General features: G+C 44.1%; 2 protein-coding genes across 7 annotated transcripts in view; both read left to right on the top strand.

Annotated features, from left to right (window-relative positions):
* The window catches only part of LOC130161702 (glycogen debranching enzyme-like), a 31,012-nt gene extending 12,576 nt beyond the window's left edge, over positions 1-18,436 (top strand). Inside the window, exons 13-33 of one of the 3 annotated variants that reach the window (XM_056365128.1) lie at positions 303-457; positions 1,975-2,127; positions 2,532-2,660; positions 3,105-3,255; positions 3,350-3,453; positions 3,566-3,675; positions 3,783-3,917; positions 4,030-4,160; positions 7,277-7,413; positions 7,656-7,789; positions 10,544-10,716; positions 11,259-11,361; positions 11,440-11,665; positions 12,295-12,406; positions 12,664-12,799; positions 13,403-13,515; positions 14,959-15,170; positions 15,316-15,413; positions 17,752-17,839; positions 17,918-18,051; positions 18,170-18,436. In XM_056365128.1, coding sequence (XP_056221103.1) covers positions 303-457; positions 1,975-2,127; positions 2,532-2,660; positions 3,105-3,255; positions 3,350-3,453; positions 3,566-3,675; positions 3,783-3,917; positions 4,030-4,160; positions 7,277-7,413; positions 7,656-7,789; positions 10,544-10,716; positions 11,259-11,361; positions 11,440-11,665; positions 12,295-12,406; positions 12,664-12,799; positions 13,403-13,515; positions 14,959-15,170; positions 15,316-15,413; positions 17,752-17,839; positions 17,918-18,051; positions 18,170-18,287 — 2,852 coding nt within the window. In that variant the 3' untranslated portion in view covers positions 18,288-18,436. Of the gene's footprint in view, positions 1-293; positions 458-1,974; positions 2,128-2,531; positions 2,661-3,104; positions 3,256-3,349; positions 3,454-3,565; positions 3,676-3,782; positions 3,918-4,029; positions 4,161-7,276; positions 7,414-7,655; positions 7,790-10,543; positions 10,717-11,258; positions 11,362-11,439; positions 11,666-12,294; positions 12,407-12,663; positions 12,800-13,402; positions 13,516-14,958; positions 15,171-15,315; positions 15,414-17,751; positions 17,840-17,917; positions 18,052-18,169 lie in introns of all 3 variants that reach the window. The other 2 variants (XM_056365129.1, XM_056365127.1) reach the window with 2 other exon arrangements.
* Positions 18,437-18,493: 57 nt separating this feature from the next.
* Positions 18,494-24,120, top strand: part of zgc:163022 (putative ferric-chelate reductase 1) — a 12,039-nt gene continuing 6,412 nt past the window's right edge. For all 4 annotated transcript variants that reach the window (XM_056363824.1, XM_056363825.1, XM_056363823.1 and 1 more), the window contains exon 1: positions 18,494-21,991. In XM_056363824.1, the coding sequence (XP_056219799.1) occupies positions 21,772-21,991 (220 nt within the window). In that variant the 5' untranslated portion in view covers positions 18,494-21,771. The remainder of the gene's footprint in view (positions 21,992-24,120) is intronic.

The raw sequence follows: 24,120 nt of genomic DNA, 5'->3' as shown, positions 1-24,120 counted from the left end.
CAGCAGATGTTTCATTCACAGCAGATGTTTCATTCACAGTAGATGTTTTATTCACAGCAGATGTTTCATTGACAGCAGATGTTTCATTCACAGCAGATGTTTTATTCACAGCAGATGTTTCATTCACAGCAGATGTTTCATTCACAGCAGATGTTTCATTCACAGCAGATGTTTCATTCACAGCAGATGTTTCATTCACAGCAGATGTTTCATTCACAGCAGATGTTTCATTCACAGCAGATGTTATTGTTGTGATTATTGAGCAGCTGCTCTTCCCTCTGTCTCTCTGATAGATGCTGCAGGTGCTGCAGACAGTCAGGAGGGAGGACACTGGCTGTCCTGGTTTAGGGGGGAGCCTGTGGGGGCCTTTGTCCAGCCCAGCCTTCGGCCCCTGGTCCCAGCTGTGGCTCACACTATGTTCATGGACATCAGCCCCAACAATCACAGTCCCATCCAGGTTTGATTCCCACTGTCTTTACTGTCTCTACTCTCTCTGTCTCTGCTGTCTCTACTCTCTCTGTCTCTGCTGTCTCTGTCTTTACTGTCTCTACTCTCTCTGTCTCTACTGTCTCTGCTGTCTCTGTCTCTTCTGTCTCTACTGTCTCTGCTGTCTCTATCTCTGCTGTCTCTACTGTCTCTGTCTTTACTGTCTCTACTCTCTCTGTCTCTGCTGTCTCTGTCTCTACTGTCTCTGCTGTCTCTGTCTCTACTGTCTCTGCTGTCTATATCTCTGCTGTCTCTGTCTCTAATGTCTCTGTCTCTACTGTCTCTGCTGTCTCTACTGTCTCTGCCTCTGCTGTCTCTGTCTCTGCTGTCTCTGTCTTTACTGTCTCTGCTGTCTCGACTGTCTCTGCCTCTACTGTCTCTGCTGTCTCTACTGTCCCTACTTAATCTACTGTCTCTGTCCTGTCTCTACTGGATCTACTGTCTCTACTGTCTCTACTGAATCTACTGTCTCTGCTGTCTCTATCTCTGCTGTCTCTACTGTCTCTGTCTTTACTGTCTCTACTCTCTCTGTCTCTGCTGTCTCTGTCTCTTCTGTCTCTACTGTCTCTGCTGTCTCTATCTCTGCTGTCTCTACTGTCTCTGTCTTTACTGTCTCTACTCTCTCTGTCTCTGCTGTCTCTGTCTCTACTGTCTCTGCTGTCTCTGTCTCTTCTGTCTCTACTGTCTCTGCTGTCTCTATCTCTGCTGTCTCTACTGTCTCTGTCTTTACTGTCTCTACTCTCTCTGTCTCTGTCCTGTCTCTACTGAATCTACTGTCTGTACTGAATCTTCTGTCTCTACTGAATCTTATGTTTCTACTGTCTCTACTGAATCTTCTGTCCCTTATGAATCTTCTGTCTGTATTGTCTCTACTGAATCTACTGTCTCTACTGAATCTTCTGTCTCTACTGTCTCTGTCCTGTCTCTACTGAATCTACTGTCTTTACTGAATCTTCTGTCTCCATTGAATCTACTCTACTGTCTCTACTGAATCTACTGAATCTTCTGTCTCTACTGTCTCTGTTGTCTTTACTGTCCCTACTTAATTTACTGTCTCTACTGTCTCTGTCTTTACTGTCCCTACTTAATCTACTGTCTCTGTCCTGTCTCTACTGAATCTACTGTCTGTACTGAATCTTCTGTCTCTACTGAATCTTATGTTTCTACTGTCTCTACTGAATCTTCTGTCCCTTATGAATCTTCTGTCTGTACTGTCTCTACTGAATCTACTGCCACTGTAGTACAGTCTGCTGTGTGACAAGTGATGATTGTTATTGTCGTTGCGTATTGATTTTCACAGCTTCTTCTTTTTGTCTTGTTCAAACGATTCAAACTAATTCTAGTAATTCAAGGAAGCCGCAGCTAAAAATAAACACACAGGCTCAGGGGTTAACCGGATAACCGATTAACTGGTCAACCGGTTAACCGGTGACGAGACTGTTGTGATCGATTTGAATCCATCAGCTGATTGGTTCTTCCTGTGTACAGTTGGTGAATGTGGATTTGAACACAGTCTCAGCCTTTGACCTGTTGTTCCAGAGGAGTTCACTTTCCGACTTCCTGCCCAGCTCCGCTCTGGTGTCCATGGCCTGCTGTGCTACAGGAAGCAGCAGAAGATACGACGAGCTGCTCCCTCATCAGGTGACTACAGTTAAAGCACCACAGTGTCTCTGGCTGTATATGAACTCTACTGAAGCTGGCATGGTGTTTTTTATTTTATTTATTTTATCAGCACCTGTCCAATTCAGGTGTTTGAGGATGAACACATGACTTTTCCACTGGACTTCTAGGAAATATAAAAACCTGCAGGACATTTAAAGACAATGGGCTTTAGTTATTCTGTGTTGTGTCATGTGGCATGTGATAACCAACACACAGTCTGTTTCATGTTATGATGTTATGTAGAAATAGAGATTTGAGCCTGAGGAAAGTTCATCTTTATCATCTGTGCGTCATGAATACCAATAAGCCAGTGTTGTCATTATAATACTCAATGAGCTGATCATGTGACCAGGTTCATGACTAACCTTCACTGTGCTGTTCAGGTCTCTCAGGACCATCAGTACACCAGCTGGAGCTCAGAGGACCAGGTCAGTCTGCAGACCTGGATCATGGCTGCCAAGCTGTCCCTGAACAGGCTGCACCAGGATCTGGCTGCTGAGGGCTTCACACAGGTCAGCCCCACACCATGCATCTCCTCCTGCCTTCATGAAATATATGTGACAACATTAATAACAAATTTATATATAACAAATGTCAGATATGAGCTTGTTATTTTTATTCCTCTGTGTGGCAACAGTCAGAGGTTTTTCAGGTCGTCCCTCTCGTCCTCAGGAACCTGATATCTCAGGAACACCTCAATGGAACTTCTTCAAATTTGGCACAAACATTCACTTAGACTCAAAGATGAACTGATTAGATTTTGGGTTTTAAAGGTCAAAGGTCAATGTCATTGTGACTAACCTTAAACGTGAGTCTAAAACATCATCATAGACTAACCCCTAACCACAGGACACTGAGGACATGACCTCACTGAGGACACGACCTGACTGAGGACATGACCTCAGTGTCCTGCTGGTGTCACCCAGTCTGCTTTGTCTCTGCTGTCATGTGAGCAGGTGTATGTGGAGCACCTGGGAGGGGGCGTGGCCACAGTGACCAGACACTGTCCCAGTACCCATGAGTCAGTGGTTGCTGTGCTACGAAGACCGGTCAAGAAGCCAGAGAGATTCCATTACGCAGATGACGTTCCACTTGTCCTCATCCCAGGTGATGGTCCTGAAACCACTTCCTGATCCTGATCCTCAGGGGTCTCAGTGTGAGAGGTATGAGTTAACCTGGACTCTGGTTCTGGTCTGTACAGGTGTGATTAAAGAAGTGGTGCTGGAGGCCCGGACCGCTGTGAACAACACTACAGATGACAGCAGCCTGCCAGTCTGCACTGTGGAGATCAGAGAACACATCCAGGTGTGTGTGTGGTTCTGCAGCAGGTCCTGGTTCTGATGATTTGTCTGTTAGAACCTCTGCCAGAGGAGTAAGTTCAGACTTTATGTTTAGACCTTTGAGGAATTTGTTGCAGGTGAAGGACAGTCAGCTGGTGAAGAAGACCGACGTGGTGTCCAGACACAACACAGATGTTCAGGAGTTAATGTTGGAGAAGTTCACTCCAGGCAGCATCATCATCTTCAGGTGGGGTGGGTGGGTGTGTGTGTGTGTGGGGGGGGGGGGGGTCCTGACCCACTTCATTAGTTTTCTGGTCTGGTCTGGATCTACATGTGGTCTCTGATCCTCTACAGAGTGACTCTGGAGCCCAGGTCCCAGGAGCAGCTGGGGGCCCTGAGACGCCACCTGATCCAGTTCAGTCCTCAGTACCAGACCGGCAGCCTGGCTGAACACAGCACTCCCCCCATCCTCACCCAGCCGCTGATGACGTGAGTACACAATTAATATAATAACAATAAACAACAATAATAAGTGCTGAAGTCTGTGGTCAGAGGTTAGGTTCTTCATCATCATCATCAGTGACCTGCTCTTCCTCCTCAGCATCATGTCCAGACTGACCCTGATTGACATGAACATGCTGCTGTACCGCTGTGATGCTGAGGAGGGGGAGGAGGGGGGAGGGTGCTACAACGTCCCCTCATGGCTACGTCTCAACTACGGAGGCTTACAAGGTACATAAAGCTCACAGGTAAAAACCCAGGCAAGGTCCAGGTATGCACCAGCATCATCCTCATTATCATCATCTTCATCATCTTCATCTTCATCATCACTTAATGAAGAGTTTCTGTAAGTGTCCCACTGGCTGTTCCCTCTCCCCGGATCACCGTGTCCGGAGTCCCTCCGTTTGTCCCTAACGAGGCGCTGGAGACAGAGCTCGGGCGTTTTGAAACTGAAACATGTTCAATCTCTGCGGAGACAAGTGTTCATGTTTCTAGACTCCCCCACTCAGACACTGGAATTTTCCCTCCGTGTTAAACATGAGGAAAGTTATTATACGGTGTACGCCAGCTCTGGGAATATGAAGTGTTTTGAGTGCAGAGATGTGGGTCATGAGGATTGTTCGCCCGCACAGGCAGCGAGAGCGGGGGTGCTCTGCCCGTGTGGGTCCATGCTGCCGGCTTTGTGTGTTGGTGGCTCTCTGGCTGAAAATTCAGCAGGAGAATTGGCGGCTGAGGCTGAGGTGAGAGCAAGGCAGGAAGCAGTGATAGCTGCTGTAAGGCAGAGAGAGGCTGAGATTAAGGTGAGAGCAGGGCAGGAGGTGGATGTATATGTAAACCAAAGAGAGGCTGAGCTGTTAAAGTGACTGTGACTCTGACAGTGTTTCTGTGGCAGTGTCTCCCAGAACACTGACCTGTATTCTCTGGAGGAGATCAATCATTTCTTGGAAGATACTTTTGGTGAATCAGCCAATGTAACCGATTATTTTCCTGATGCCAGAAAGTCTGTCCAGAAGACGAACTCTACAAAAACTTGTGGGTCTGGACTTATTTGATGAGAAGAAAAACGCTACCGGTTAAAGAAACACATGACTCCATTAAGAAAAGACTTAAAGATGTCTAAAGGCAAAAGAGTGAAGAAAATGAAAGTCTCCAAGTGACAGAAACATGATCAGGCAGCACTGGGTGTTTCTTCTCTGCGGTGTACTGTCCTGTCTCTCTCCTCCTATGCAGGTCCTGAGGGTGGCATGCACAGAAAAGAGTGTTGGTGTCAGAGGTGGTCAATCAAAAAAGACTGGATGTAGTTTTTTTTGCAGGAAACACACAATGATAGTGTGAATGAGGCAGACTGGGGCTTATGGGGGGGGGGGCAGCATGTGCTGAGCCACGGCTCCAATCTCAGCGCAGGAGTCACTGTGTTATTCTCTCCCACTGCTAATCACACGATTTTAAGTTGTACAGAAGTCGTGAAGGAGTCCTCACGGTGAGAGTATCACAACGGTCCCCAGGCCTTAGTGTTTTATGTCTGTCTTGTCATTTCCTGTTTTATTTTGGTAGTTTCCCTCTTGTGTCTTTACTTCCTCCTGGGTGATTACCTGCTTTTTCCCTGATGTGTGTCACCTGTGTCTCGTTATCCCCACAGTATTTATGCCCGGTTTGTCCCTTTTCACTTTGCCAGTTTGTTTTCTTCCATAGTGAGTGACTTACCAGCGTTATGCTGATTGCTACCTTGAGAGAGGGGGGGCTGGAACTGCTGCACAGACTCTCTAGATAGGTCAGGAGCTGCACCCTCAGTCAGCTGCACATCTGTCTCAGCTGGTAGCAGAGGCCGATTTAGTGGATGTGTGGAGGATGAAGCAGCCTTCAGTCAGGCAGTACACCTGGGTGCAGGTGGCAGGGTCAGTGCAGCCAGGTGAGACAGGTTTTATCTATCAGCTGTTTTCACTGCTCGGGCTGCTGACTGTCACATCCTCCCTGTGGCTTTCACAGACCACCATTTAGTTCTTATGGAGCTTGTTTTATCTTCCACTGACAGTTTTAAAATTTTTTTGGGGCATTTTAATGTCAAGTTATTACTTGATAAAATGTTGAATTATTTTGGGCTCATTGGAGGTCTAGGAAAGAGTCTTTTCCTTCTCCGAGTCAGTGGTTGGAGGTAGGAAAGGGACAAATCAGGGTTTTCTGCCAGCAGTACTCATCGTACTCCACTTCTAGGATCAGGAGAGCTGTACAGCGTTTGGAGGCAGAGATCACAGAGCTGGAGAGAGGGTCTGGTGAGCAGAGCTCCCTGTTGCTCTCTAAAAAACAGCAGTTGAGCACCTTCCTCCAGGAGAGAGCTAAATGAGCGCTGGTCCGGGCTCGTTTCTCTCAGCTCAGCAACATGGATGTTCTGACTAAGTTCATCTTTAGCCTGGAGAGGTCGGTGGCCCGGAAGAAGCAGATGGTGTGTCTCCACCTGCCTGATGGGAGGATGACTTCTGACCGGGCGGAGATTAGGAGGCATGCAGTGGCCTTTCTACACTGACCTGTTCCGAGAGTTGTGATGTGGACGCTACTGCTGAGCTGCTGCAGTATCTTCCACAGCTGAGTCTGGAGGAGCGCCACACCCTGAGCTCAGACATCTCCCTACATGAACTGACCACTGCTGTGTCCCAGATGGCCTGAGGAAAGGCTCCAGGCATGGAAGGTTTACCTGCAGTGAGCTGGGGCCTGACATGCTGGATGTTTGAATGTCTTTTATTAAAGGGACCCTTCCAGCTTCCTGCAGGCGTGCAGTGATCTCCTTACTGCCTAAGAAGGGAGATCTAACGCTTCTAAAGAACTGGAGACCGGTTGCTCTTCTGTGTACAGATTAAAACCAGCAGGACCGAAAAACTTTAGGAGAGGTTTTTTCATATTCACTTTTTGTTTTTGGCCCAAGGTAAAAAGAGACAGACACGGGTTCTTATCAATTTCTTGTTAGCAACTGCTAAGCAAACAATCTGGAGAAGCCATAAGAACTAGTTGTCAGGTGTGGGCTGGACAGAGCCGATGCTGTGTCTGAAGGCTCTGGTCCTTTTACAGACTGACCTGCAACCTGGACATTTTCAGGGATGTGTGAGGGATCAGGCAGGTCCTACGGCTCAGCTTTTAGTTTTTTTAACTTGTAGGTAGGAGTGTGTTTTTTTTTTTTTTTTTATTGTGGGGTTTTTATTGTTGACTGGTGATTTATTAGAAGCTTTGAAACATTTAAGATTTTTGGCATAATGTGTCTGAAATAAAGTTGTGTGAACGTCAAGTTAAAGTCTTCTTCTTCTTCTTCATGTATTCCAGAGTCTGCACCAGTGTTAATGAGTATTTATGCTCCTCAGGGCTGATGTCAGTGATGGCTGATATCCGACCCCACAACGATCTGGGACATCCTTTCTGTGACAACCTGAGACAGGGGGACTGGATGATGGACTACGTCTCCAACAGATTGTTGTCCAAGGGTGGAGCAGTGGAAGAGGTGAGCTCAGGGTACCTGACCTGGGTGATGTGGTCACATGACATCTGTATCTAATGAGGGACAGAGAGTCTCAGCAGGTAAGACGTCACCTGCTCTGGTGAAGTCATCTACACTCACAGGTCCAGACGGGAGCTGCAGAGCAGACAGTCTTCGCGTCACCTGATGAACTGTCACTTCAGTGTGGACAGCAGACACTAAAAGAATCTGTGCAGTGCTGACTAATGTTGACCTTTGACCTCCAGGTAGGCCGCTGGTTGCAGGCCATGTTCGTCTACCTGAGACACCTCCCCCGCCACCTTGTTCCCTGCTACTTTGACGCGATCGTCCAGGGTGTCTACACCACGGCTCTGGAGGCTGCATTCAAACTCATGTCCAGGTGTTTGCTCCTCTTCTCTTTCCTCTCTCTAGTGGTTGAGATTGATTATTGATCTGCTTCTTCAGGTATAATGATACCTGAAGAAGTATTTGTTTAGTTACACATTGTGTGTTCTTCAGACAGATGATGATACCACATTAAAGAGTCTCAGCTTTAACCTGAGGAGAATCGACACTGAGTGAGATCTGGTCCTTTAAGTCTCTGTGGCTGAAGTTTATGTCTCCTCATCACTGGAGTTAGACTTCCTGCTGAGCTGTTGGTGTCATGTGTCATTGTGATTGGCACAGAGCGATTAGAGCAGTGATGTGATTGGCTGAGAGAGTAGTTATTAACAGAGTCTATTTACACCTGTATGGAACCAGTGGCTCCTTTTACCTCCTTGTTTTTTGCAATATTAAAACACAACGGACAGGACAGTGATGTTTAATCACCACACTGATGGTGTTCTCAACATCTGACACCATCAGGTGCTCATTACACACTACAGGAGAAAAGCTTCAGAAGGTCAGGAGAGAAGGTGTAGGAGTCCACAGAGGGAGGAGGTCATGGTGGATGAATGAGACTGAGGTTTGACTCCTGTGAGCATCAGAAGATGGTTTTTACTTCTCAGATTTAGTGGATTTATCGTGTTTTTTTTATGATTATATTCAGTTCTCAGTTTGGTTTAATCGACAGAAATACTTTAGGTCTGGTTTATGTGTTAGAAATCCTGTGTTGTGGTCCAGGACCAGGAGAACCTGAAACCAGGAGAACATTTATTGATCTCCACACCCTCCTGTTTATTCTCCTCCTCCACCAGCTCCTCTGCTCTTTGCTCTGCTGCACCTACATGAACCAAAGTAACAGGTAACAGCAGCTGAGGAGCGACAGCCCTGTGGGTTATATACAGTTGTGCTCGTAAGTTCACATACCCTGGCAGAAATTGTGAAATATTGGCCATGTTTTGGAAAACATGACTGATCATGCAGAAAAATTGTCTTTTATTTGGGATAGTGGTCAGGTGAAGCCATTAATTACCACATAATTATGTTTGCCCTTTCTAAATCATAATGATAACTGAAACCACCCAAATGGCCCAGATCAAAAGTTTACATACCCTTGAATGTTTGGCCTGATAATATACACACAAGTTGACACACACAGGTTTAAATGGCTATTAAGGGTAAAAGTTTCCACACCTGTGACCTGTTTGCTTGTAATTAGTGTCTGTGTAGAGACAGTCAGTGAGTTTCTTAGCTTTTGAGAGATGCCTGTACATTTCACCCAGGGCTGCACTGACTTTGCTGGGGAAAGCAACTGTGAAAGGACCTGCGAGAACAGGTAGTTGAACTTTATAAATTAGGAAAAGGATATAAAAGATATCCAAAGATGTGAGAATGTCAATCAGTAGTGTTCAAACTGATAAAGAAGTGGAAAAATTAGGGCTTCTGTTGATACCAAGCCACGGTCATGTAGACCAACAAAGATTTCAGCCACAACTGCCAGGAAAATTGTTCGGGATGCAAAGAAAAACCCACAAGCAACTTCACTGACATACAGGCTTCTCTGCAGATACAAGATGCACAAAAGAAGGTGCTTGAAGAAAAATGGGCTGCACGGTCGAGTTGCCAGAAGAAAGTTGTTACAATGACAACATCACAAAACAGCCCCCTTACAATATGCCAGACAGCACAGAGACGAGCCTCAAAACTTCTGGAACAAAGTCATTCGGAGTGATGAAACCAAAATTGAACTTTATGGTCACAACCATAAACACTATGTTTGGAGAGGAGTCAACAAGGCCTATGACGAAAAGTACACCATCCCTACTGTAGGTGGAGGTGGATCTCTGATGTTTTGGGGGTGTGTGAGCTACAGTGGCCCAGGGAATTTAGAGTGAATACAGCATGTTATCAGAAAGTATTGGAGGACAATCTGCATTTATCAGTCTGAAGGTTGCAAATGGAACGCACTTAGACTTTCCAACATGACAGTGATCCAAAGCATAAGGCCAAGTCGACCCTTCAGTGGCTACAGCAGAAAAAAGAAGGATCTGGATTGGCAATCACAGTCTCCTGACCTCAGTATCATTCAACCACTTGGAGATCTCAAATGTGCAGTTCATGCAAGACAACCCAAGAACTTATGGGACCTGGAGGCTTTTTGCCAAGAAGAATGGGAAACTTTACCACTTGAGAAAATAAAGGGCCTCATCCACAACTATCACAAAAGGCTACAAGCTGTCATTGATGCTAAAGGGGCAAATACATAGTATTAAGAACTAAGGGTGTGCAAACTTTTGAACAGGGACCATCTCAGTATTTTCTTTATTGTTATGTTTTGTTTACTGATTGTGATAATCTGTGATGCCTCATAGTTGAATTTGAATCCCATTAAAAATAAAAGAAATGTGTTTTGCCTGATCACTCATGTTTTCTTTGAAGAATGGTACACATCTTACAAATTCTGCCAGGGTATGTAAACTTATGAGCACAACTGTATATTATATATGTGTTATATCTCCACACAGGTCTTTATCTCCTGATGTGAACCCTCTCAGATTCAAGCTCAGACAGCAGTTTATGTATGTGTCTATTGTTTTATGGACTGTATCTTATTTAACGTGTATGAATCTGTTTTGTTGTCTAAGAACTGACGGTTCTTCAAGCTGATCTCTCTTTAACCTTTTCCTTTATCCCTTTATTCTCTGACTTGATGAATCCTCTGCTTGTTTCTCTCTGTGTGTCCCCGTCTTCTGTTTTCCTGAACTCTCAGCTTTGTGCAGAATGGTTCCACCCTGGTCAAACAGCTGGCTCTGGGCTCAGTGCAGATGTGCGGTGTGTATCACAGCTGGGCTCTGCCCCCACCCTCTCCTCACCTGAGGAAGGTCACATGTCCTGATGACTTCACTGAACAGGAGGAGCTGGGTTGTGTGTCGCTGGCAGCAGGTCTGTGTTTCCACTCTCTCTGTCTCTCTTTAGACAGGTGTGTGTCCAGGTGTGTGTTCATGATGAACATAATGAAATAAATATATACACTGTACACTAAATATGCTGTTATACTACTGTTCAAACATGCATATCAATATAATATAAAATCAAATACAATGGAAATAAAAGTTTAACAAAAACAAAAGAGATAAGCGGAAATGATGAATGAAGTGAACACAGCTGTTTTTCTATAATGATGTAAAAAGATTCAAAACTGACTTTAAACAGCAACTTGTGAGTGTCGTGCTGAACTTCAGATACGTCAGGTGCAGAGACAGAACTTCACCTTCCTGTGGCTCCTCCCACTTCTGCAAACTGAGCATTTAAAGAAAACTTTGGTCATAGTTTGTATTTTTTCCTATCGCCAGAAAATCTAATTAAAACAACATACTTACTGTAACCTGTGTGATGACACAGCAGTGAAATGAAGCTTACTGTATATTGGAGTATTGAACACTGATAGACACTGACGTCCAGAGGTAACAGCTGATTGTCGTCAGGTCTTCCTCACTTCTGTTCGGGGATGTTTCGTTGTTGGGGTCGTGACACCTTCATCTCCCTCAGAGGACTGATGTTACTGACCGGCAGACACCTGGAGGCTCGGTCAGTCTGTCAGCACCGCTACCTTTATTTCTCACCTGCGTAACGCTGTCAATTAACCCATCGTCATGACGACCACAGGAACATCATCCTGGCGTTTGCTGGAATGCTGCGTCACGGCCTGATCCCCAACCTGCTGGGTCAAGGAGGCGCGGCCCGCTACAACAGCAGGGACGCAGTGTGGTGGTGGCTGCAGTCCATCCAGGAGTTCTGCTCTCTGGTCCCTGATGGAGTGTCCATCCTCCAGTGTCCCGTCTCCAGGACGAACCCCGACTGTGTGTCAGAGCCTCCGCCTGCTGCAGCATCGGTACGACTGTGTGTTCTCAATCCAGATCCCTGCTAAAACTTTATCATAGGGAGTAGGAGCAGTCTGTAATATATGTGTGACACCATCTGTCAGGTGATCACACTCACTCCTATTTACTCTGCTTTATAGAGAGAGGACATGTTTGTACCAGGTGTGTGTGTGTGTGTGTGTGTGTGTCTATGATCAGTGGTAAAGAAGCATCCAGATCATTCATCATACACTCAGTTTATTAGGTACACCGGACACTACAACTGCTGCAGTCTAATACTGAAGCAATAAAACCTCAGACAGTTATCATGTTCAGTTTGTGTTAAAATAGTTTTATCGGCAGGTATTTCATTATTTTGTCCACTCCATTCATATGAATGAGGGCAGGCTTAATAACCAACACCTCTGTGTATAACACAGACATATTTGTTAATGTGGAAATACCCAGGTGAAGCAGCGGAGCTTGTTGTCCAGGTGTTGGTCTCTCATTGTCATTTAACGAAGAGGTTTTAAATATTTCGTGTTAAAATTGATCATTAGTTTAAATAAACCATCACCATTTGTTCAAATCTTTAGGATTCAAACTGATTATTATTATTATTGTATTAACCATATGTATAATTACAGTGTTTTTCCTTCAGGATCAGCTGCTGTACGATGTGATCCAGGAGGCCATGCAGAGACACATGGAGGGGATCCGGTTCAGAGAGAGTGGAGCTGGTCCTCAGTTAGACCCCAACATGGCTGAGGAAGGTCAGCCATGTTCCCATTAACAACTGCAATCACCTCCACACACACACAGTACAGCAACAGGTGGGGTTCAAACATACAGGATCACATGAGGGTCAAAAAGCTTCTGAGCTGGTAAAGTGATGATCAGTGATAACTACAGTTTGTAACATCAACCTTTATAAACATGCAGAGGAATGAAAGTTATCATGTGTAGAAAAGATGTAAAAAATGAATTTATAATCAGACTAAATGTCACATAATCCCCCCCCCCCCCCGAGGATTCACTGTGGAGGCTGGAGTGGACCAGACCACCGGCTTCATCTATGGAGGAAATCCTCTCAACTGTGGAACGTGGATGGACAAGATGGGAGAGAGTGAGAGGGCGCACAACAAGGGAGTCCCTGCTACTCCCAGGTACAGCTCCCCTGCACACATTATTATTATCATCATTATTATTATTATTATTATATTATTGTATTCTTCAGTGTAGCAGGAGCAGCTGTCTCAGGCTCTGATTACACTTATTGTGTTCCTGATAAACGCCCTTGTTTTGTGTGATTGTCAGACCAAACCTGTTTGTCCAACATCCACATGATCAAGTTACCTGTAAACACCTGTAAACAGAGAAACCAGTGTGACCTGAGAGAATGAAAAAGACCCTGCTCCCACTGATGGTCTCGTGTTTCTAATACCTGTGTAAGATGTGAACATTGAACAAACCGGGGGGGGGGGGTCACCTCCTGTTTTTGCTTTCTTCATATGAGGTGGAAATAAAGGAAGCTCCAGTGTTTCCTATTCTAAAGGAGATAGGATAGGAAGCAGTGAAGCTCCTTTCCTCTGCTCTGATCATGTCTGCCGCTCAGATACTTCAGCTCATTTCACTCAGTTTGAACCTTGACCTTAGTGTCACAGCTGTGTCTGACTGAAGGACTCTGTCAATCTCTTTCATCTGCAAAGTGATCTATATTTCAGAACATCTAACATGTAAGTGTGTGTGTGTGTGTGTGTGTGATCTAGGGATGGCTCTGCTGTGGAGATAGTGGGTCTGTGTAAGTCTGCTGTTCGGTGGCTGGTGCAGCTCCACACCAGCGGACACTTCCCCTACACATCAGTCAACATCTGTAGAGCAGGTAGGTGCTCTCGCACACACACACACACACACACACACACACACACACACACACACACACACACACACACACACACACACACACACACACACACACACACACACACAATCTATATGTAGGAACTGTAACAGGGTGTGATAGGACCCAATTGCAGCACAACCAAACAGATGGATAGTTGGTAATGACCTTTATTGATAAACCAGCAGAGAGAACACACACAGGTGGGGATTAGGAGTCGAGGAAGGAAGGGGTCCGGGGCCGGAGAGCTGGGGGTCCAGTGAGTGGAGCGAGGTGACTGAGCTCACACACACACACACACACACACACACACACACACACACAGGGGAAAGTTCGTGGACCTGAAGGCTGGGGCTGGCGGAGCCGGTGAAGAACCGGGGATGTATATATACTGGCCAGATTGGAGATAGAGTGCAGGTGGGGGCAACAGGCGAGGACAGTGAGGCTGATTAGGAGGTGTGGCAGAGTGGAGAGTGAGACAGAGGCAGTGACAGGAACATGTGATGTTCAACTAAACTCAGAGGGCGTGAAGTAAAGGATGGAGATCACAGATTTTTATGATTTTTTTTTTATGGTTTTCATGACGAACGCAGTCAGGATCACCTGGTGTTTCAGTGACGATCAAATACAGTCAGTGGTCACCATGGAAACAACAAAGACTTGTGTTGTAGGTTGCTATGGTACACATGGTTCAGGGTATCGATACACCGATCAACTCAACAACCCCAAAGATGACATAAAACGCTCTGGGTTGAACACAGAAAGATGAGTTCAGTTGTGTAGAGATATGAGGGTCAATGTGAGGGTTGATGTTTCACCTGTAACTGTCCCACACCTGCTGTCAACAGGAGTTCGACTAATGACTGTCATAGCAGGTGTTCAGGGGGAGCAGAGTTCCCTTCATGGATTCTGTATGTCCTGGTCTGAATCAGGTTTTAACCTGGTCTGAATCTGGTCTGAGCCTGGTTTGAACCTGGTTTTTACCTGGTCTGAATCTGGTCTGAACCTGGTCTGAACCTGGTCTGAATCTGGTTTGAACCAGGTTTTTACCTGGTCTGAATCTGGTCTGAATCTGGTCTGAACCGGGTCTGAATCTGGTCTGAATCTGGTCTGAACCTGGTTTGAACCTGGTCAGCTGCTAACATCATCAACATGTGTTAAACTACAGATGTCTGATTTAGAGTTTCCTCTGCCTCTGATGCCTGAATCTATAGTCCACACTCACGTGTCTCAGGTGTAGTCTATTTATTAAATGTGAGTCATCAGGTGTTTTTGGTGGAATAATAAACTAATGGACTCACTGTCTGAACTATGAAACTAGACTCCATCATGTTATAAAAAGTAACTGACATCTGCTCCTTTAGTTTTACAGATGAGCATATTTAAAGTCTCTCTCATCATTATAAACCATCATCTTCATCTTAGGACAGACGCTCTCTGTGTCATACGTGGACTGGGACTGTAAGATCCAGGAAAACTTTGAGAAGAAGTTCTACATTTCTCATGATCCCCAGGACGCTGAGGAGAAACACTCAGACCTGGTCCACAAGAGAGGGATCTACAAGGACAGTGTTGGAGCCTCCAGCCCCTGGTGTGACTTACAGCTGCGGCCCAACTTCCCCATCGCCATGGTGGTGGTAAGTAGTGACAACTGCTGAGCCTGAGAGGAACTTTAAGCCACGAACTGGGTTCCACAGGCCATGCCCACTCTGGATCCTTTTCTAGGTTATTAAAAGACCCGGGTTCAGTACGTTCAGAGACTAATGAATCTGTGTCCTGTAGGCTCCTGAGCTGTTCACTGTGGACAGAGCCTGGGGGGCCCTGGGTGTAGCTGAGAAAAAGCTGCTGGGGCCCCTGGGGATGAAGACCTTGGACCCTGAGTGAGTTTCCTGCTTTTGTGCTGAGCTTCCGGACGGTTCAGAGGGTGATGTGATCAACATGAATGAATGAATAATGAAAAACTGAAGGTTTGGTTCATTCTAAGCTGGTTTATTATTTCTATAAACGTGGCTCTGTAGGGGTGATTAGAGCTGAACAGTTGCCCCCCAGAAGTCCAGTAGATACCCAGAGGTAGGTTAGCACTGTACTTAAATAAAAGTACTGTTACTTAAAGACATTTTACTCAAGTGAGTACAAGTACTGCATTACATTTTTAAAGGGGGGGGGGGGGGACTGTTATAATGTGTTAATGATAATATATAGGGGGGAAGATAACCTTTATGAAACCATGTTTTGCCATTGTCCTGTACTATAACTGTATCCAGTTACAAGCCCCTCCCCATCCCCTCCTGATAACAAGTCTCCATGGCAACAAGATGGAGACCCAGGTGTTGTGATACACAAACACACTGCTGCACCCTGTGCTGAACTCTGCTTCACTGTCTTTTGTTGCCTCTCACCTGCTATTCATACAACCCCACCCCCACCCAAGCACCCACCTGTAGGCGCTCTGTTACCTGTAGACTCTGACTCTGTTACCTGTAGACTCTGACTCTGTGTTACCTGTAGACTCCGACTCTGTTACCTGTAGATTCTGACTATGTAACCTGTAGACTCTGACTCTGTGTTACCTGTAGACTCTGACTCTGTTACCTGTAGACTCTGACTCTGTTACCTGTAGACTCTGACTCTGTTACCTGTAGACTCTGACTCTGTTACCTGTAGACTCTGACTCTGTGTTACCTGTAGACTCTGACTCTGTGTTACCTGTAGACTCTGACTCTGTTACCTGTAGACTCTGACTCTGTTACCTGTAGACTCTGACTCTGTTACCTGTAGACTCTGACTCTGTGTTACCCGTAGACTCTGACTCTGTTACCTGTAGACTCTGACTCTGTTACCTGTAGACTCTGACTCTGTGTTACCCGTAGACTCTGACTCTGTTACCTGTAGACTCTGACTCTGTTACCTGTAGACTCTGACTCTGTTACCCGTAGACTCTGACTCTGTTACCTGTAGACTCTGACTCTGTTACCCGTAGACTCTGACTCTGTTACCTGTAGACTCTGACTCTGTTACCTGTAGACTCTGACTCTGTTACCTGTAGACTCTGACTCTGTGTTACCTGTAGACTCTGACTCTGTGTTACCTGTAGACTCTGACTCTGTTACCTGTAGACTCTGACTCTGTGTTACCTGTAGACTCTGACTCTGTTACCTGTAGACTCTGACTGTTACCTGTAGATTCTGACTCTGTTACCTGTAGACTCTGACTGTTACCTGTAGACTCTGACTCTGTGTTAACTGTAGACTCTGACTCTGTTACCTGTAGACTCTGACTCTTACCTGTAGACTCTGACTCTGTGTTACCTGTAGACTCTGACTCTGTGTTACCTGTAGACTCTGACTCTGTGTTACCTGTAGACTCTGACTCTGTGTTACCTGTAGACTCTGACTCTGTGTTACCTGTAGACTCTGACTGTTAACTGTAGACTCTGACTCTGGGTCAGATGTGCTGAGTATGGTGGTGTGGTATCCCCTGTGAGTTAAGGGTTAGGAATGATGTTTCTGTGCTTCGTCTTCAGAGGACTCAGAAGAGTGAGACCTCTGTCAAAGAACAAGCTGTGTTGTCTTCTCTATGGCCTAATTCAAATCTGGCTCCTACACTCTCCCCCTCCCCCTACCCTGTCTTTTTCTGTTTGTGCATCGTGTGAAGAGTCTGCCACATTAAGCGTTGTTCCAAAGTAACGATGGAAATTAGAGGTTACATTGTTACATGGCGATCTGTACCTGAAGAAATGGGAGGCATTTTTTTTTTACTGTTGAGAAAATAAGGTTATAATTAGATTAAGACGGCAAACGAAAACATGTTCAGCAAAAACTAAATGAGGCTAAAGAAGCATGGGAGTGAATTTTTATTTATTCAATTTATAATGTTCCTTTCACAAGCTAATTATGTCATGAATGTGATGAGGGCCACATTACTGACCACGCACCTTTATCTTTGTTCATGTTGTGCGTAAGATTATCTTTTAGATAAATATTGATTTAATCACAATATCTTTCTGAAATATTTAGATTGACAATGATTTTCCTGTTTCCATCAGAGGACGGTGAGGGCGTCCCAAAGCTACCTTGCGCAGTTATACCCCCCCTTGATAAAGAGACCCTCCACAGCCATGAGTGTGACTCCAAGCCATCTCTGAGTGGGAGGGTGTAGGGACCGGATTGGAATTGGGCGTGTTTTAAACTTGTTCTCTCTCTCCCTGGTTCCTTTCAGTGACATGGTGTACTGTGGAGTATACGACAACAACTTGGATAGTGACAACTTCAACCAGGCGAAGGGCTTCAGCTACCATCAGGGTCCAGTAGGCAGACCTGCAGTATCTACCCCTGACCCCTGACCCCTGGTCCTCAGCCTCTCACACCTGTTCCCTTTCTTTCAGGAGTGGCTGTGGCCCGTCAGCTACTTCCTGCGCGCCAAACTTTACTTTGCCAAGAAAATGGGGAAGGAGACAGTCGAGAAAACTGTTACCATGATGAAACACGTCCTATCTCGTCATGCTGTTCACCTGGAGAGGTAAGGAGTCAACTTTACACCGAACTGCTGCTACTGAGACTGTTAGCTGCTTTAACTTGGTGTCACCTGTGTCTGTGATGATGATGATGATGATGTCGATGTCATCTGTGACTCTCAGGTCTCCATGGAAGGGTCTCCCTGGACTGACCAATGAGAGTGGTCGGCACTGTCCCTTCAGCTGTGAGAGCCAAGCCTCGTCCATTGGAACCATGCTGGAGGTCCTGTATGACCTTTGACCTTTGCTGCAAACACATCAACAATGACGTTGACCTGCCACACACACACACACACACACACACACACACACACACACACACACACACACACACACACACAAAGCGTGATAAAAAGCTCACTATCAATAAATCATGAGATGTGTTATTTCCTTCTGTGTATCTGTTTCTCTAAGGGGGGGTGGGAGTGGGGGGTGGGGTGTCTGAACTGTTACGACTATAAGAATATAAATATATGAGAATTGAAGTAGTTATCAGTCAGAGCAAACAGCACTGATTCTGACTGATGATGCATGTGTCTTTGCGTTAACATGTTTATTGTTTACCTGACATCACAGCTGTGGTTCATTTTCCATATAACACAAGTGGAATGAGCTGGACTGATGTGCAGCTGTCTGTCTGTCTGTATCTGTCTGTCTGTCTGTGTCTGTCTGTCTGTCTGTGCCTGTATCTGTCTGTCTGTCTGTGTCTGTATGTCTGTGTCTGTTTGTATCTGTCTGTGACTGTATCTGTCTGTCTGTCTGTATGTGACTGACTGTCTGCCTGTCTGTGTATCGGTCTGTGTCTGTCTGTCTGTGTGTGTCTGTCTGTGGCATCAATACATCTGTAGAAGTGTCTAATATTGTGATTTATCATTTTACATAACAAAACATATGGACAGCGAGTGGTTAACTTCACATGAGCAGCAGTGACCCCAGCGAACAGAACTGACCACAAACATCTTCAGATTTGTGCAGAGGAGGAAGCTGAAGCCTCCACTCCTCCAGGACACAGCATCACCTGAGACACAGAAGAGAGAGCAGAGTTAATCCTGTCTCCTGTTGAGAAACCTTTATCAGAAAATCTATCCTGCTTTTCTAAGTCTTCATTAAATTCTGCTGTTTCACTGATTCCCTCCCCTGCTCACTCCACCTGTGTACCTGTTGCTTCCTGTGTGTGGCTGCTTCCTTTTACAGGCATTAGAGGTGGGTGTGACCAAGGGTTGTCAGCACCTGGGCTCATCAGCAAACCTGGCACACCTGGGCCCTGTGTGCTGGTGCTGTTAAAACCCTGATGGAGCTCAGTTCTTTCTCTCTCTCCTCCTGGGGGCACCTGTTTGGTTTGTGTTGTTTGCTCCACCATTAAACATTGCTTTTACACACTTCTTTACTCATGCACTCACTTACACTGCTGGTCCTACAGATTACACATGCCATTGTTAGTTTAGGTTGTTTTTTTAAATAAAACATTTGTTAATTGGCTTCTTTGTGTGCATCTCCCTCTTTTTATCATGGCCGAGCGGCCCGGTTTGTGACAAGTGGGGGCTCGTCCAGGCAGATTTGATCTGTTTGTGGCTGGATGTCTAGTGATGGGTACATTTGGCACAATTTGTATTTGGGAGATGCATTTTTGGTAGGAAGTTGAGTTGGTTGTTAGTTGCTGTTTCAGTCTGGGGAGTTCAATCCAGGCATGCAGGTGGGAACTATCACCAGTGATTGTATGGGCCACTAGTGGGATGATTTTTGGATTTGTGGAGTTTCCCTTGATAGGCATATCAATGTGGAGCCTAACCGAGCTACTGGTTTGAGTGATTAAATCTCCCACCGCTAAACTGCATGAAGACTAGGGGTCAGTGAGAGACTAGTTTTGGATAGGCAGGCTAGGTAGAGGGGGACTTCCACATTATTTTGGGGTGACACTATTATTGTCTAGTGGATATGGGGAACACTGGTTGTTAGTTCTGTTGTCTTTTTCTGTTCCTGCTGATCATACTGGAAAAAGCAGTATGATCACCGGTCTGAGTTGCGTGAGTTTAGTACTGGTGATCAGGTATTGGCTCTTTGTCCATTGGTGAGTTCACCCTTCCAAGAAAAGTTTTCTGATCTTTATATGGTGGTTAAAAGCATCTCAGACCATAATTATTTGGCTTCAACTCCTGGTTGTAGGAAGCCTGTGAAATTATTCCATGTTAATCTGCTAAAACCCTACTATGCTCACACTTCTAGTGCTTCTGATGCTGCCCAGCAAGGATCAGGGGTGTGTCCTGTTTTGGTGGTTGGTTCAGCAGGAGTGGTTGCAGGTGAGGGGATAGACGAGGCTTTTCTGGAGCCTCATGAAGGGTTATCTGGTCGGCTGAAAAATTCAGACCTTCATGAACTTGAAAGGCTTGTTTAGCCATTTGCCAGAAGCACAGGCTGTAGAAATTGAGGAGCTTATTTTGAAGTATCCAGGGTTGTTTGGTGATGTGCCTTCCTGCACAGATTGGGTGGAGCATGACATAGATGTTGATGAAGCACAGCCTATCCGTCAGCATTTTTAGTTTCTCCAGAGAAGCGCATGTATTTAGATGCTGAGGTAGTGTAAATGGTCAGCAATGGTATTGCAGAGCCATCTTCATCAAGCTGGGCTTCTCCATGTCTGTTAGTACAGAAAAGTGACAAAACACCCAGGTTCTGTTCTGATTTTCGAGAGGTCAACAAGGTGACGAAACCAGACTCCTTTCTGTTACCTCGCATGGAGGATTGTGTAGACCAGATTGGTGCTACGAAATATGTCAGCAAATTTGATCTGCTGAAAGGTTACTGGCAGGTGCCTTTATCCCAAAGAGCACAGGAAGTGCCTGCCTTTATCACTCCATTCGGGTTGTACTCCTATAAAGTGATGCCATTTGGGTTAAGAAATGCACCGGCCACTTTCCAGCGCCCGAAGAATCATGTGGTGGCTGGGCTGGCTGGCTGCACGGTTTATTTAGATGATTTAGTAGTCTAAAGTGATTCTTGGTTTTTCTCACATGCAGAAGGTTAGAGCATTGTTTGACCGATTGGTAGAGGCGAAGCTCACAGTAAATCTTGCAAAGTGCAAGTTCGCTTGGGCAACAGTGACTTACTTGGGTCAGGTGGTTGGACAGGGGCAGGTGGCTTGTGTGCATGCCAAGGTGTTGGCAGTTGAGCAGTTTCTGCAGCCTACCAATAAAAAGCAGCTCACGAGATTTCTTGGGATTGTGGGGTATTATTGTTGTTTTTGTCGGAATTTTTCAACAGGGTTAGGGTTAGGTTAGGGTTAGGTTAACCCTAACCTAACCCTAAAATATAGGAACCCTTAAAAAATTTTAAATTATATTAAATAAAAAAATTTAATTTTTAACTTATAATTTAATGATATATTTTATCTATTAATGGCACTTAACCTTTTCTGTTAAACGACAACCCTCTCCACCTGTGTACCTGTTGCTTCCTGTGTGTGGGTGTGACCAAGGGTTGTCAGTACCTGGGCTCATCAGCAAACCTGGCACCTGGGCCCTGGGGTTTGTGACAGTCGTTAAGTCACTGCAACATAATGATATAGTTGCAGACGTTAGTTGCTTCCTCTGTTACCTCCTCCCCCCCTCCATCCCTCGTTCTGTTCCTCCCTCCTCCCTCCCTCCTCTCTGTCATTGTCTCCCCACAGACCTCAGACTCGCCTGAGCTCCCCTCCGCTGAATAGAGTCATTGTCTCCTAGTATGTGTTCATGAGAACAGTAGAATTGGATCACGTCTGTGTGATGGACCATGTTGCGTTGCTGCTGTTGTGTGTTGCTCCGGTAGCTCGGTGCTACAGTTCGGGTCAGGTTGTGGACAGCTGTGAGGACATGAGACCCCACCACTCTGGGCTGAGCCCACAGACGGTACCAGCGCCCTTCAGCGTCACTGCAGAGCACAGCAGCTACAAACCTGGAGAGCAGGTCACAGGTAAACTACAGACTACACCTGGAGTTAGTGTAAGGCAGCTGTTATAGATTTATTATATAAGTGTGTTAATGATAGTCTCATTCAAAACTTAATGCTACTTAAAAAAAGAAAAGTATTGTTTTAAAGGGCCAGCCCACTCAAGTGACTAAATATGATCTCTGATCCCTCTACCCGTGTCTCTGAGTAGAGGCTACTGGATTTCCGTGTCAAGGTTTTTATTTCTGTCTCCAAACAAAACAACTGGTATATAGTATAGTAAGGCTTAAAAACATCATAAAAATGTAATAGTATATTTAGGTATAAAAATATCATAGTATAGTTGGGCATAAAACGTCATATGATAGGAATGCATACAAAAAAGCCATAAAAGGTCATAGTATAGTGCGGCATCACAAATCTGACATGAAAACATTATGAATAATTAGGCATAAAAATATAGCATATTAAGGGATAAAAAACATCATACTATAGTATGTACAAAAGAAAATGGTACAAAAATCTCATAAAAACTTGCTATAGTGTAGTAAGGTGTATAAATGACATAAAAATGTCATAATATAGTAAGGAACAAAAACGTTATGGTATAAGGCATGAAAACATTCTTATTATACTTATATATTATTTATTATAGGAATGAAAACAGTACTGTAAGGCTTAAAAATGTCATAGTATATTAAGGCATGAAAAACATAAAAGAACATAATAAATTAAGGCTAAAAAATGTCATAGTATAGCAAGGCATGAAAAACATAAAAATAATTGCATATTAAGGCATTAAAAATTTATGTAAGTATAGCGCAATCTAAAAATGTCAGTATTTTAAGGCAAAAAAAAGTCATTAAAGGCCAATAGTATAGTAAAATATAAAAATGTCATCGAATAGTGAAGCATTAAACATCATAGTATAGTAGGGTATAAAATGTCATAGTATAGTAAGACATAAAATGTTATAAAAACGTCACTCTATAGTAAGGCATAAGACTAAATTTTGTGGTAAGGTATAAAATATAATGTCAGTGTAGTAAGGAAAAAAATGTCATAAAAATGCCATCGTATAGTAAGGCATAAAACGTCATAGTATAGTGATATCTAAAAACTTCATATTATTGTAAGGCATAAAATGTCATAAAGACATCATAGTATAGTAAGGCCTAAAATGTCATTAAAAAAGGCCAGTGTAGTAAGGTATAAAATGTCATCAAAATGTCATAGTATAGTAAGCTATAAAACGTCATACAATAGTAAGGCCTAAAATGTCATCAAAACGTCATAGTATAGTAAGTTATAAAACATCATACTATAGTAAGGCGTAAAATGTCATACAAACGTAAATAGTGTAGTATGGCAAAAAATGTCATAAAAACATAGTATTTTAAGGCATAAAGGTCATAAAAACATCATAGTATGATAAGGAATAAATAGCCATAGTATAGTAAGGCATAAAAATGCCAAAAAACATCACAGTACAATATGGCATTAAATGTCATAAAAACGTCATAGTATTTTAAGGCATAAACGGTCGTAAAAACATCAAATTATGATAAGGAATAAAACAACATTGTATAGTGAGCCATAAAAATACCAAAAAACCTTTTAGTTTAATAATGCATGAATTTATTAAAAAACGTCATAGTATAGTAATGCATTAAAATGCCAAAAAAACATCATAGTATTTTAAGGCATAAACGGTCATAAAAACATCATAGTATGATAAGGAATCAATTCACATAGTGTAGTACTGCATAAAAATGCCAAAAGACCTTACAGTTTAATAATGCATGAATTTATTAAAAAACGTCATAGTATACTATGGCGTAAAATGTCAAAAAAACATCATAGTATTTTAAGGCATAAACGGTCATAAAAACATCATAGTATGATAAGGAATAAATAGCCATAGTATAGTAAGCCATAAAAATGCCAAAAAACATCACAGTACAATATGGCATAAAAATGTCAAAAAACGTCATAGTATAGTATGGCAAAAAATGTCAAAAAAACATCATAGTATTTTAAGGCACAAACGGTCATAAAAACATCATAGCATGATAAGGAATAAATAGCCATAGTATAGTAAGCCATAAAAATGCCAAAAAACATCACAGTACAATATGGCATAAAAATGTCAA

Source organism: Seriola aureovittata, chromosome 20 (assembly GCF_021018895.1).
Source record: "Seriola aureovittata isolate HTS-2021-v1 ecotype China chromosome 20, ASM2101889v1, whole genome shotgun sequence".
Classification (NCBI taxonomy): Eukaryota; Metazoa; Chordata; class Actinopteri; order Carangiformes; family Carangidae; genus Seriola; species Seriola aureovittata.
This window is presented reverse-complemented; position numbering and strand designations above follow the sequence as displayed.